This window comes from Pholcus phalangioides, unplaced genomic scaffold (assembly GCF_987345545.1).
Source record: "Pholcus phalangioides strain wild (caught in Gottingen) unplaced genomic scaffold, Ppha-v1.0 ptg000014l_1, whole genome shotgun sequence".
In the NCBI taxonomy this organism is placed as follows: Eukaryota; Metazoa; Arthropoda; class Arachnida; order Araneae; family Pholcidae; genus Pholcus; species Pholcus phalangioides.
Genome location: NW_028301607.1, coordinates 20,582,369 through 20,597,625, shown reverse-complemented (window position 1 = coordinate 20,597,625; position 15,257 = coordinate 20,582,369). Strand labels below are relative to the sequence as shown.

At 35.0% G+C, this 15,257-nt stretch overlaps 1 protein-coding gene across 4 annotated transcripts in view; it reads right to left on the bottom strand.

Moving 5' to 3' along the window:
- LOC149078246 (ankyrin repeat domain-containing protein 49-like) overlaps positions 1–15,257 on the bottom strand; it is a 107,463-nt gene that overhangs the window by 4,418 nt on the left and 87,788 nt on the right. For all 4 annotated transcript variants that reach the window (XM_089241858.1, XM_089241860.1, XM_089241861.1 and 1 more), the window contains one exon: positions 11,918–12,078. In XM_089241858.1, coding sequence (XP_089097984.1) covers positions 11,918–12,078 — 161 coding nt within the window. The remainder of the gene's footprint in view (positions 1–11,917; positions 12,079–15,257) is intronic.

The window sequence follows — 15,257 nt, the reverse complement described above, 5'->3', positions numbered from 1 at the left end:
TAAAGATATTGACTGAAAATTAATTAATCAATTAATTAATTAATTGATTTTTGTTGCTTGAGGGCAATTTCATAGACAACAAACACAAATTAATCAATAAAAACATTTCTTTTCTGTAATAGTTTTATCTCAGGCGTGAAGAGAGGTAAAAATACTATTTTTAGAGGTAGTTATAAATTTTTATGCAAAACTGCCATTGTCTAGAGAGTGCGTTTTCATTACATTCTATTTAAATAAAATATTTGCCATAAATTCCTCATTCTGAAAAGCATATTTTCTTCAAGTTGAGCGAAACTCGAATAAACTCACTAGCTCACCAAATCTTGCGGAGACGTATATATCAGTTAAAAGTTAATAAAACTCATTACTTCAATCATTTAGTGCCAAAAATTCTATTAAAACATTTAATAATGGCTCATGACATTTGAATTTTACCAAAACTTGGAACTTTAATTGAATTAAATCAAAAATGGAGTCGTTAACTTCCACATATTTCACACCTGAATATGGGAGCTATGTCAGATTTATATTGGCCCTGCAATTCCTAAAAAATAATAATCTTTTGCGCACTTTCATCTAGGATTTTGCAACCCTCCATAGTGAAAAAAGAAGAGGGGAAATGTTTGTCCAATCAAAAAAAATTCGCTTTTCGCTTTTTCATCTTGGATTTGACGCCCCCTTTTGGAGCGGCATCTCGTGTGAGTCATGTATCCCAAGAGCCGCTTCTTCGTCATGGCAATAGAATTTCTTTTCAAAGGATAGCCAACTAAAAGTTGGAAAACTTCAGAAAATCATATTTAGTCTAGGGCCGGACTTAAGGAGGTGAGAAAGGTGCGGTCGCACCAGGCCGCAAAATTTCAGGGGCCACAATTTTTCCAAAAGAAACCCTTTCCTTTTTCAGCAGATGTTTTGGAAATGTTTGATTAAAATTTAATTTTTCCCCATTAAACTATTATTGATTTTCAAAGGATTTTAGTTTAAAGCCCCTATAATATATAATTTTTAGTGTTATTAGGTATGGCATTAGCTTATGTCAAAGAGGAAAAGAGTGTATATGCAGGTGATTGCATTCTCTACCACGGAAAAAAGTCGGGCCTTTCTTTATGCCATTAAAGAATAACAGCTATATTTACCCAGAAAAAAAACATGCCTAGAGCATCAAAGGAAAAGGGGCATCACAAAAGAAATCTAGTAATTTCTCCCCTTGAAAACCTCCCCTCTCAATTGCGTTATCATCTAGTCTGGAGGTACCAATAGTGCACATAAGGTGAATGTTTGTACTTTTTATTCGTGCTGTGCTTTAGCTAATCGTTTGATCATTTTTGTGGTGGTGGTCATTTTCTGCACACAAGGGCTAATTAGACCGGACCTACAATTTATTGCCAATTCCAAACGGCAGGCTTGTTTTTTATACTCACCGAGAAGTTGGTGCACTAACCCCTTGATGGGGGACTCCCTGTGGTAGCAATGTTTTCTGCGGTCATGTCACCATTTTTGTTGTACCACTGTGTCAGGTGCTTTAGCTGTTTATGTTCTATAGTATTCTGCAGCATGGACATCTATAGATCATACCTGTCCCGGAGCGAAGCAACTTCGACTGTCCTCTGGAGTGTTAATTGCATGCCTTTCTAGGAACCTCTGAACTGTAGTTTCCCTAGGGAAGCTTGAGAATTTTTCAGTCATAAATGTCATTTGAATCATTCTCTCATATGTTCCGGAAGACAGGGGCCGCCTTAAGAGTATCATGGGGCCCCCTGGCCAAGTGGTTTTTCAGAGGCCTAGATTTTGTGAGGCCTCTCTTCTCTTGGGGTACCCGAATGGGCCCATGTGTTAAGACGGCACTGCCGGAAGACGGATATACAATGTATAAATTCTAAATTTTGACAGTTTTTACTACTGAACTTATAAAAAAAAAGCAAGACATTTTCACTCTGATTTTTTTTCTTCTCAATTTAGTTATTCACCTAATATTAACCAACATTAGAGATATTTTGTTTCGTAAATAGAGTTCATGCATAGAGGCATTTAAGAGCACAAAGATCCGAAAATTCATGATGTAGGCTACGTAGGCCCCAGCAATTCATTTTCCGATAAGACAATGTGTTTGCCTACTATTAAATAAATTACATCTGAGGTTTAGGCTGATTGCAGCTAGCGTTGCTTAGAGATGTGAGGTGAGAAGATGTGAGGTGTCAAGAATATTCATTTTTCTTTTAAATAATTTAAATTTTTTTACTAATTTTGTTTACATTGTAAAATATAAATCAGTTTTCATTGCCTGAAACATTTACAACAAAACAATTTTTGTATAATCACCCCCCAATAACAACTTTTAGTTCGAGATGTAATATTCTCGAATATTCTCCAGGTCATGATGAGAGGTTTTAAAAGTTTGGTTATAAAGATTTTAGAAACCATTAGATTAAAACCTTAAAAAATTATTTTAAAATTAGATAAATTTTCAGAAATAAGTTCAAAACAAAAGAAATTAAACCAAAGTTGTTTGATAAAGGAAGCTATTCTTGTATAATCACTAGTTTAATCACCTTCATTCAAATACAAATACAACGCTACAACAGGCAAAATGCATAACAAGGTGGCTGAGAAAAAAATGCCCATAAAAACATGGATGTCATATATTTCAAAAATACAGCAACCCAATTAAAAATGCAATTAACAAAAATTGTAAACAATATATACACGTGATAAAATATTATACAATGCTCATAAAGAATACTTATGGTTGTCTTATTCTAAGTATGGATAGCTTCTCGATTTATCCAAACATGTTTATCGTATTTCTTTTTAAATGTGTCAATTGTGTTACAATTTACACCTGCGTTCATCCAAAGTAAACATATTCAAAAAATGAAGTCTCTCTTCATAACTCAACCCCTGTGTGCCAATAAGGACACGTGTAGCTCTTCTCTGCACCCCTTCAACCAAGTCTATGTCCCTCTGTAAGTATGGTCTCCAAAACCTTACAGCATACTCCAGTCCAGGAAGAACTAATCCTCGAAAAAGCGGAAGAATGACTTTAGGAGAACGCGAAGAGACCTTTTTGAGAATGAGACCAAGCATTCTATTCGATTTTTTGACCACCGCTGAACAATGTTCAGAAAACCTCGGCGCCATTGAAGAGAATTGAGAAGCTGTTGAATGAGAATTCCCAAATCGGTGACCCTAGTTGCATCCGGGATACTGACACCATTCAACTCGTAAGAGAACCGTGGGTTGTTCGAACTAAAATGAGCGACCATGCACTTATCAACGCTAAACGTCATGCTCCATTCATTTGCCCATGCTGCAATCATGTTTAAGTTGGTCTGGAGCAACTCCCTATCGCTTTCTTTCCCGATTACCCCCATTAGCTTCACATCATCTGCGAATTTGCTAGTAATCCCATCGATACCCTGATCGAGTTTATCGATAAACAGTGAAAAAAGTATAGGGCCAAGGACACTTCCTTAAGGAACTCCACTTGTGACGCTTGTCCAACCAGAGAATTCCCCGTTCAGCATAACTCGTGGCGACCTATCTCTTAACCACGATTCTATCCAATTCAGCAAGTTGCCCCCAATTCCAATCTCGTGTAAATGCTTCAAGTGTTTACCATGTTGGACCCGATCGAATATCTTCCGAAATCAAGGTAAACAACATCTACATTTTTGCTCTTATCCAAAGCTTTAGTGACGTGATCATAGAAGGAAAGGAGGTTAGTTACACATGTTATACATGACCGCAACACCCGTATATTGAATATCATTATCTCTATTAAAAACCGATGCGTAAACGTCATTGAAAGCACTGCACATGACTACATTGCTCTCTAACCTAGAGCCTCCTATCGAGAGTGAGCCAACTGTCCCCTTACATCCATTATTGACATATCGAAAAAATGATTTTGGGTCAGAGCCAATGTTATCTGCCAACCTAGATTCAACTTCCTTTTTACTATCCCTTATCGCTTTCCTCAACTCTTCTTTTATCAGTAAGAAATGATAGTTCACCTCATCCACTTTTATACTCTCTTTTCTTTTCAAGATAAAGGTTCTGCACGCTATCCGTGAATCATAGAGGGTGCGATGTACAAACACGCTTTTTTCGAACAAAGGGTATAACGTCATGCAAAACAGAGGACAGCTTCATACTAAATTTTACCCATTGACTTACCACCCCTACTGATTCCAACCAGTCTTTGAAACTTCCGCTAACCTTCCTCTCAAAACATCAAAGTTAGTTCTCCGAAAACAAGGAACCAGTCTTTTGTTATCAACCTTACCCAAGGAAAAGTTACAGTGAAATCTGACTATACGATGATCACTGGAAGAAAACTCTTCCCCCACCGAAACATGTTCAACTAGATCCTCAGAACTAGTAAGAACTAAATCCAAAATAGCAGTACCCCTAGTGGCTTCTGATACAAAAAATTTTCGAGCACCAACTTAAGAAAATCTCTTTCATACTGATCTCTAGATGAAAGGTTCTCCCAATCAATACCTGGATAATTGAAATCCCCTAGTATGAGAACCCTCTTATGCTTACACATGTAGGAAATTTCATCATGCAATTTGGCGATGTGGTTTTGATCCCTATTCGGTGGATTGTAACAAACCCCAACAATAAGTTTATGTCTTTTGTCCTCAAGCTCAACCCATATAGTTTCAATATCACTTCTCTGCACGTTACACTCTCTAGCCTTCAAACAGAATTTCACGTATATCAACACTCCACCCACTTTCCTATCAGATCTATTTCTCAAAAAAGTATCGTATCTCGAGATGTGTAAGAAAGATTCATCCCTATCGTTTGCCCAAGATTCTGTAATGGCTATAAGATCCAGGCCCTCCACAACTATCATAGTTTCTAAAAAATCTTTCTTATTACCCAAGCTCCTGGCATTTATTAACACACATTTTGATTTTCCCGGTGATTTAGTGTCAATTGAGAAGCGATCCAAGTCAGAGGTGGGTAATTCCCCGTCAGTACTGTTGTGATTATCATTAACTAACCCGCATTCCCGACTATGTGGTGCAATTCAGCCCTGTTGGTTTAAGTTTCTTGCTTTCAAACTTTAATATTGTGGTCTACAAACTTCAAATGCCCATCTTCTTAACGGGAAGAGAGACGGGGACAGAGACAAAGGACTACTATTAGAACTTATATTCTTATCAAAAATAACAATTATTCTCAAGTTATTTATCGAGATTATTTATTATAACACATATATTATATTATTTATTATAAATTATATATATCAAGGATAATAATAATAAATCCGCCAGGTGGCGCAGGAAGTAGGACAACGTTTTTTTCACGTCTCTCGTTTCCTTCTTATTTTATTGATTTAAATTGATTTATTTTATTAATTTAGGCTGTTTTATTTTGTAATTTAACGAGTAAATTGTAAGGAATGGAAAACTGTGGCGTGTGCAAGTCTAACATCGCAAATACGAAGGATTTGGTAAAATGCACGGGAAACTGCGGCCGAGGTTTCCATTTCGTATGCACTGGCATTACCGGCACTCCAAAGCAAGCGGCTTCGCGGAAAAATACATGGATGTGTGATTTCTGTAGGTCTTTTGAAAGTGCGATATTTTCGAGATTGGAATCAATGTTTGTGGCTTTCAAGATGGAGATTTTGAAGGAGATCAAAGACAACTCGCAAAAGCTTGAATAAATGAAGGAGTCAATTGAGATCTACCGAGGTCAAATACACGAACTGCAAGTGTCAACCGATGAAATACGTTCAAAACAAGAATCCCTTTCTCGGAATCAGGCATCGCTGGAAGTTCAAGTAAGTGACTTGATGTGCCAACTAAATGACCTGTCACAGTATTGCCGGAATCAGAATGTAGACATTTCTGGAATTCCACGCACGAAAGATGAAAATGTGAAGACCGGATCAGAAACTACGGTGACCAACAACCTGACAAAATCGTTGCACAATTCCGTTCAAGGGACATCCGGGATGCCTACATCACCGCATCACGGAAAATGTGTTTGACGGCGAAAGACATCCATGGCGCCTTCTCGGAGCAACAGCGAGTGTTCATCAACAAGCACCTCGCGCAGCAGAATAAACTACTTCTCAAGGAGGCCAAGGAAGTTGCGAAACAGAAGGGTTATACTTTCGTGTGGGTCAAAGATGGTAAGATTCTAATGAGAAAGCAATCAGGTGATCGATCATTTCGCGTAGTGAATTCAGATATATATTGAAAAATTTGTAACTCAGGTATGTGATTGATTTTGCTTGTTTTTTTTTAAATGGATCAGAATTTGACATTTTCTACAGTTGATGATTTCAACATATTTTGTTATGACAATATAAATAATCTTACCATGGCCCATTTAAATATACGTAGTTTAAATGCAAATTTTGACATCTTTGTAGCATATTTAGATCAGCTTGATATAAAACCCTCAGTAATAATACTCAGTGAAATCTGGATCTCTGAATGTGAAACTTCGTTTTAAAAGATACATGGGTACAGAAGTATATTTAAATGTGGAAACATAAATCGCTCTGGTGGTATAGCACTATTTTTTTCTGAAAATATAATTTTTAATAAGTTGCATTTAAATGAGATGACATGTGTTGATTCGCTGTTGGTTGATTGCACTTACAGGAAATACAAATTTATTTTATTAAGCATTTACAAGTATCACATGTATTCTATTGACACATTCATAAACGAAATTAATTATTTGCTTGATTATAAACGAGATAAAGATATGTATTTCATCGGTGACTTAAACATTGATATTTTAAGATCTGAAGACTTAAATATTTTTTCTTATGTGAATTTGATGTCAAGATCTGGATTTGAATCGTTAATTAATTCTCCAACTAGAGAAACCGCTGAAACGTCAACTTGCATAGATCACATTTTTTGCAGATCCAGAAATTTAAATTCAAAGAAAGCTGTACTTCTCGATTTGTGCATAACTGATCATAAAATGACTTTATTTTATTTAGAAACAGATCATGACAGCAATGACTCAAATTGTGAAACAAGGTGCTTTACCTATCTTGATAAAAATCAATTGATTGATCTTGTAAAAATGGTTACGTGGGATACTGTTTACAGTTGTGAATCTGAAAACTCGGCAATGAATACTTTCTTGGATTTAATTAAGAATTGTGTTGCTGCTTCTACTAGAGTAAAGTATAATAAAAGAATAAGAAAACCCTGGATTACGAAAAAAATTTATGAAAAAATTAAAATTAAACATAGATTATTGAAAGAAATTAAAAAGAAACCGTTTGATATTGAGCTGCGATATAATTTCAAGACATTTAGAAATATGTTAAACAATCAGATAAAACAAATTAAGAATGACTAATGACTCTTAATTATACTGCAGCATTTATTCAAGCAAACGGTGATTCAAAATCTCAATGGAATTTAATTAACAAATTAATTGGTGAGGATAAATATGGCAGCATTGACACGATTTTTACTGAAACAACTGATGAAATAACGAATCCAATTGATATTGCTGAATGTTTTAATGACTTTTTTTCTAATTTTTGTAACAATGATCATCCTAATAATTGTAATTCATTAAATTGTTCAAATTTAAATTTTTTTGAGAAAGCCTTTTTTATATACCCTACAGATAGTCATGAAGTATTGAGTATAATAAATTCTTTGCACTCCAAAAAATCGTTGGGATTTGACAAAATTAATTATATAACATTGAAGTGCATTGCACCATATGTAAATGATGTGTTATTTTTATGTTTATGTTATTTATGTTTATGTTATTTATGTTTATGTTTTTTATGTTATTTTAAATGTTTATTTTTAATTTGAGTTTTATCACTGGCGAATTTCCAGAGTGCCTGAAACTTGCAATCGTTTCCCCAATACACAAGAAAGAGGACAAAAAGAATGTTAATAATTACAGACCAATTTCTTTACTATCTGTCTTCTCAAAGGTCATAGAAAAAATGATTAAATCCAGAATAATTAAATTCCTTAACAGCATTAATTTTTTTAGTGAGAACCAATTTGGATTCAGAAAGGCAAAAAGTACAGAGGACGCTCTTGTTAATTTTCTTTCAAATGTGTATATAGCAGATAACAATAATTGTAAAGTTGCGTCATTATTTTTAGATATCTGCAAAGCTTTTGATACCGTGAATCATAGTATTCTTCTAACCAAACTAGAATATGCAGGAATTCAGGGTTTGCCACTTAAATTTTTCAAAACATATCTTACTAACAGAGTTCAAAGTGTAAAAGTAAATTCTGTTTTGAGTTCTAAAAGACAAATTACATCTGGTGTACCTCAAGGATCAGTACTTGAACCTATTTTATTCCTAATATATATAAATGACCTGTGTAACTTTAATTTGAAAGGAAAAATCACTGCTTTTGCTGATGATTTAGCTCTTTGTTACTCTGAAAGCTCTTCAATCAACTTGAAGAATAACATGCAAAATGATCTTAACTCAATAAATATCTGGTTTAGAAATAATTTGAAATTAAATATAGATAAAACTAAATATATGTTTTTTGGTTCTGGTACTTTCGATGATTTTGATGTCCTAAAATATCATAATATGACAGATGGCTGTATCTCGGATTGTATGTGCACAGTTGTAAATAGAGTAGACACCTTTAAGTATTTAGGGATTTTTTTAGATTCAAAGCTATCCTGGAAAACACATATTAATTATTTGAGTGTAGAATTAAATCGGAACATATTAGGAAATTTTATTTTATCAGGAATAAATGTTCCCAATCCATTTTAAAACTTCTTTATTTTGCGTTAGTAGAATCTAGATTGAGTTATAGCATTACATGTTGGGGTAGGACATACTTCAGCAATCTTTCTTCACTTTTTGTCACAGAAGTCCTTCATCCGTATCATTCTGAATAAAAATAGACTCACGCATACATTTCCACTTTTCAATCAATTAAAGCTACTCCCTCTACAACACTTGTACGTTTATAAAAGTTTAAAAATGTTTTATAAAAGAAGTGGCCATCTCAATCTGAAATTACATAAGTCTGGAATGCAATTTAGACGTCATACTATACAGGTACCTAGGCCAAATAAAACTCGTTTCCAAAAATTTTTCCTCCCAAAATATTTAATTTACTTCCTTAGTTAGTAAAAGAACAATCTTCATGTACATCTTTTTTTGTCAATTTAAAATCTTGGTTGTTAACTCAAGAAGATTTAAATTATCTGTTTGATGTTGTAATGTAATCTTATTTTATCTTGCATACGCTGCTAAATGCCAAATTTTTTTGTTTATCAATTCCATTCCTGTTGCCACTTATTTCTTGGTGTTATATATATGTGTGTTTTTTCTTTCTTTTTTTCTCTCATTATTTATGCCGACCGATATGTATCGGATATTGTTTTGTGGGCTCACAAGCTTGCTTAGCCCCTAAATGTTTTGTAACTGTGTGTAAAAATCTTAAATAAAGGAAATTTGAAATATTATATGTAAATATATTATAAATAACAGAAGAATATTCTCATCAAGAACTTATAAGAATATTCTCAAGTTATTTATAATAGTAGTCCTACCAGAGAATATTCTCCTCGATGAGAATATTCTCCGAAAGATTATTCTCGAGAATTTTACATCTCTAGTGTTGTTAATATTCAACAACCTATACCAGTGCGCCTTTTTGAACTTCAAATTTTAGTATTCAAATGTTGAGATTGCAATCTTGGATTTTATTTGTGGAAAGAAACCCTTGGTTTTAAACAAGTAATAATGGTGAAGAGCTCTTATACATTGAGTCCCACTTATAGCGTTTTCCAAAAACTCGTCATAAAAAATGTTGTAGGCGGGAAAACGCTTTAAACGGGACATTTCGATAAGTGTTAGTAAAAGTTAGGATTACGAAAATAACTCGTACTAAGCGAGAAAACTTTTGAAGCGGGAACGTTAATTGAAATATAATGTAGTTTTAAATTAATCTACATTTTCAAAAACAGTTCTAACATGTTTCAGAATGTTTTTTCTTTATTTTTGTGAATCCCACACAGTACTTGATTCCTTTTCTTCTATTTACATTAATTAAACAAAAACAGCAATAAAAGATTCGAAAAATTATCAAAGTTGTAGAACTGTAACATATATTTGGTAAAGATGATGAAACACTCTAAAAGTATGTCAGAAATTTATGTTTGTTCAATATGATTCGAGCCTCGATGAAATGTAAGCAGGTGGGCCATGCTAATTATTATTAAGCATTTATAAATTTTGTCAAATTAATTAAAATATGATTCCCTTTTAATATATTGTGTTCGATTGATTACGATATCAACTATCAACATGTTTCTGAAATAATGAAAAAATGATTGTAATAAAATGAGTTCCTTTTTCTGAATAATTTTTTCCCTTTCAAGATTTATGTTCGTAAGTCGAAAAATTTATAAGTTAGGGAGCAACTGCATGAAACTTTTTTTTGGAGGGGCCGCAAAAATTCTTTTGAACTGGGCCACGAAATTCCTAAACCCAGCCCTGAGTCTACCACCACTGCGCATTAACGACCTAGTGGGTCCAAAACCCGGATTTTTGTGACGTGAAACTCACGACCGCATAGCAGCTTGATGACTAGATATTTATGGTAGTTTTTTTTTTCAGATTTCGTTTTTTTTCTCTCTAAGGATCTTTGAAAATTGTATTACGATTCGAATGGGCAGTTCTTCAAAAATTCGCAGTTGCAATCTCGTGATAACGAAGGAATTTACGCTGTAAATACGCTGTCTTTGACGTGGGCGGGTAGCCGTGAATGTACCATAAGGAGGAAAACCCTCAGAAATTTGAAAATTCAGTATAATAGCCGCTCTCATTCCGGGCCGCAACTTGATATTTCGTCAGAATCATTCCTTTTCAAGGTCACAACACCTTATCACGATCATGATAGACAGTGAGGAGGAGGGAAAATAAAATAAGTTGGTACACAGGTTTTCACCCTTTGTATTTTTTTCTTAACACTCGGAAAGTACGCGTCCCACGGGAAGCATGAACAAAATGTTTATGCATCCTTTCCCGAAATTCTGGGTATTTGACGCGCGCAATAGCGCGTCGGCAGTCTGAGGGAAGGTTTATGGTAGTCTCAGTTCGGAATAAAGCCCCAGTCCTTTTGCAATCAGGGCAAGAGTACTAACCAATATACCAAAGACACTATTTCTTTCCTTATAGCATGCACAATAGGATAACAACACGCTGGATAGAGGCATTGCAGTCTCTTTGACAAGAGGTCCTCTTAACTTCAACAGGTCAAAAAAAAAATATGTCACTTTATGAATTTGGAAATTGCTGTGTGCGGACTTTATTAATCTTTCTACAGAAACAGTGGAACTTGTCCAAGATTGACAATGTACAACAGTAAAACCTATCTTGAGCAGAACCAAAAGCTAGTCTCATCAATGATTAATGCCTGATGTGTGCACCTTCATAAAATGGAAATTTGTCTAAAAGGGATTATTATTTTGTTTTGTTTTATACAGATTCCACTGTATAATTTTTAATTTTCAGACTAGTCTTGCCACCATTTTTCTTTCTATGGGTCTCTAGACCCAATTTTTCAAGATAGTGGGAAGGAGGAGGGGGGGAAGAGATAAGTGCCAGTATGAAGAAAGCATTAGATGGGGGAACCAACATAGTATGCTCTGACATCAAGTATACACAGAATTCCAAGAGTGAGGTGTATGTTAGGAGGCACCCTTCATGTCAGCGCCACTAGTGTTTGTGTTATATTGCATATCCTTGAATTATGTGCTAGTTTGTATATTCCTAAATTATGGAGATGACTCATCCCGCTTACTAAATTTTTTGTGGGGGGAATCAAGTACCTAAGTCCTTGCGACTATGGAGGGTAAAGAAAGAGCTGAGGCTCATGAGCTTGTTAAGTTTACTCATATAACAGTGACTTACTTTGATAACTTCTACATGATTGTTATAGCAAGCCCGATGCATTGGTGTGTAAAAGTCACAGTCATTGGCATTAATAAGGGATGGATATTTTTCCAGCATTTCTCGTACAACATCAACTTCATTCTTCTGTGCAGCTTGAAGTATCTCCTTTGAATATTTATCTATCAGTTGAACATAAAGAAGAAAAATTTGAAATAGAGATCATTTATAAGAAAAAAATTTAAGGCATGTTCTTATACTTTTCATCAAACAGTTTGATAAATAAAAATAACAAATAAACAAAAAATAAAAGTTAACAAATAAGTGTGCTTATGCAGGGATGGCGTCCATTACTTTTATATATGTCATTGTATGAAATATTTGTTTTACTTATAATTATGTGCACATTAATACTCTAAGCATTCCCACTATATACATGCATCTCTCTCTCTCTCACATTTTGTTTAATTAAAACTGCATCATACACCTTTGACTGCCAATGAACACAGCAGTTTCAAAACAAACTATTTATTACAATGATTACAAAACTAAGACATGCATTAATCAAGGAAACCTTTTCACACGAACTGGAAATTTCAAAATATACTTCTCAGTCCCTGAAAGTCAATCAGGAGCACTTCTTTTTTGATGAGGACCAAGTGGTTGTCCTGAAGACCAATCTTAAGTCGAAACAGCACAGAAATGGACATCAGAGGAAATATATACGAAGGATTGGCAATCGGCTCAGGGCAAATGAGGAAGCTGCTTTTTTTTTTCCAAAGCGAGCACAACTCAGGTCTATTGCCATAGGCAATTTACCACCTAGTGAGTTGTGCTGGAATTGTAAGTGTGTGTACCTACCAGTCTGAGTGCGTATCTAGTGTTGTGTATGATTTTTCAGTGCTGCCATCTATATCTCAGAAGTGAAGTGAGTGATGTGTAGTGACTGAATATTTGTACTGTTTATAGGACTGTTGCTCTCTGTGGCGAGACTTTTTAACGGGGAGATCGGCTCTCATTTGCGCCTCGAAGTTGGGAACCACAGAAAACCAACTTCAGCCGACCACCACTGTGGCGCTCGAACCCGGGTCCCCGCAATGCGAGTCCGTCACTATGACCACTCTACCACCACAGCGGCAAACGAGGAAGTCGAGAAGGAAGTGTCATCCAACTATGGCTATCAGTAGTCACACGTGTAGTTTGGCAATCATCCAAATAATATTTGAGAAGGTTGTGAGAATGAGAATGACCATTAATGTTTTTTCTCGTGAACACTAGATGGCACTAGTGGCATTCGTGAAGCAGAGTAGCAGATTTCATAGCGAGAGCGTCGGACCAGCCGAGCTGTTCAGTCAACCTGCGACTTCATTGCTACTTGAGACTGAAGCGCTGTTTCGAAGCACGGCCGTGATTATATGCAGCTCCCAAATCACTGAATGTACAAATGAGGCATAATGCACATAAGCCCAGTGGCATAGCCGGGAGGGGGGGAACAGGAAAAGTGATTGTTCTCCCAATCATTGGCACCTATTCTCCTAAATGACTTTCATCTCCAAAAAGAAATTGAATTTCTCATTTCCTACCTTCATTGACTAAAATGATGTGAGTGAGAAATTAAAATCTCCACTTATATATGAACCTAGGGTTTCACAGTGATTGGATTTGTACTATTCATTTGAAAGAAGAGAAAAAGTGGAGGTTTTTATTACCATTTTCGAAAACTGCTCTCAAGCTCTTCATCTGAAAGCATGTTCAGAGCAGCCTCTGTTCCTGCCTTTATTAAAGGATGAAATCTTGCCCACTTCATGCTGTAACCTTTTTTCGCTATTGGTCATTCTCAGTAAAGTAGCTAGAAATACCTTCCATCGATGCCTCAGATCTGAGTGTATGACATTCACCTAATGCTTGTTCTACTGTGAAGGGCCACCAACTGCTTTGATTAAGGCACCTTCTGAAGAAATTACGCACGGGAATCTATTTTCGGGAGACCACTGAACCTATGAAGTAATGGCTAGGATTCAAGCTCTAAGAAGTATCACATTTTCCTTGGGTGCCTTAGGTAGAGCTTGAGCTCTAAGAAATACCACCTTATGTATAGGAGATTTGGCTGGATTTAGAATGCCTAGAAATGCCACGTTATCTGCAGGTGCCTTGGCAAGCTTGTATATAGGGCAGTGTCAAAGACCAGCAAAAGGGGGAAAACTGCCCTGACCTTCCTAAGATAGAACACAAAAAGGGTTCTGGAAGAGTTTTTCTCAAAGGTGGGTGAAATTAAAAAAGCATCTAATCTCTTGGATAAATAGCACTCTAAAATGCAGAGGAAATTACAGTCATCTGTATTGCACGATAATATATTATACTATATTTTTACGTTGATAATGCATAATTTTAGTTTCAAAATGTAACTTTCCTAGAAACTTTTTTTTTATTGTGTAGTTTCTCTTTTCTTTGAATCACTATGTGTTTGCCTCATCATTATGTGTATACAATAAGTATGCTGAATCAGAGAAATTATTCCCTGGAAAACGTTATCAGGGGTGCAAGTGCCCCTCATCCATTTCGGCGCAGAAATTTTGAAAATGGAGCAGAACTAAACACGAACTATATCTGCAATATAAGGAGTAATTTTTCTGTGAAATGCCAAGAGTTTTGCCAAAAAAATGGTTGAAACAAATAATTCTTAAATAAATTTCCTTCACAAATTAAAATCCATTTAAATTTGTTCTGAATTATCTTATCTGTCACTAATAAAACGTGTATTACTGAAATGACGAATAAAAATTATTAGACTCTTTTCAAATTAAGCAATATGAATACTGAAAACCTAGGCAGCAAGAATTTCTGCTGCTTGAACACCAAAATCTTATTAATCTTGATATAGCAAAAAAGTGTGTGTAGAATATAATAAGAGTTTCCATGAAAAAAAAAAAAAATTGGCTTCTCACAGAAAAGCAAAATACAAAAAACGAGAAAAATATAAATACTTTATTTACTTAAAGAATTTCTCAACCTAATAGCATGTTAATAGATTACGAATCCCGGGTCGCTTTCAGCAGTACAGCATCTCAATGAAAATTTTTTTTCAATTTTTTATGCCGTTGAACATAAGATTTTATATGTCTTATTCCATTAAAGCATTGGATGGACAGATTTTTCAACGTTCGAACAGACTTTTATTACCATGCGTTACCATGTGCTGAAGATAAAAAAGCCTTCACCAAAACTGGCAAAATTTTCAACTTTGAGCTGCTTTCAAAGTTACAAAGTTTGAATGTGTGTTCCCAATATCTATCTATCTATTCTTTGAACTGATTTCACTTCTTGTAATTCTTTGGATTGTAGTGCAACCCATTCATCACAC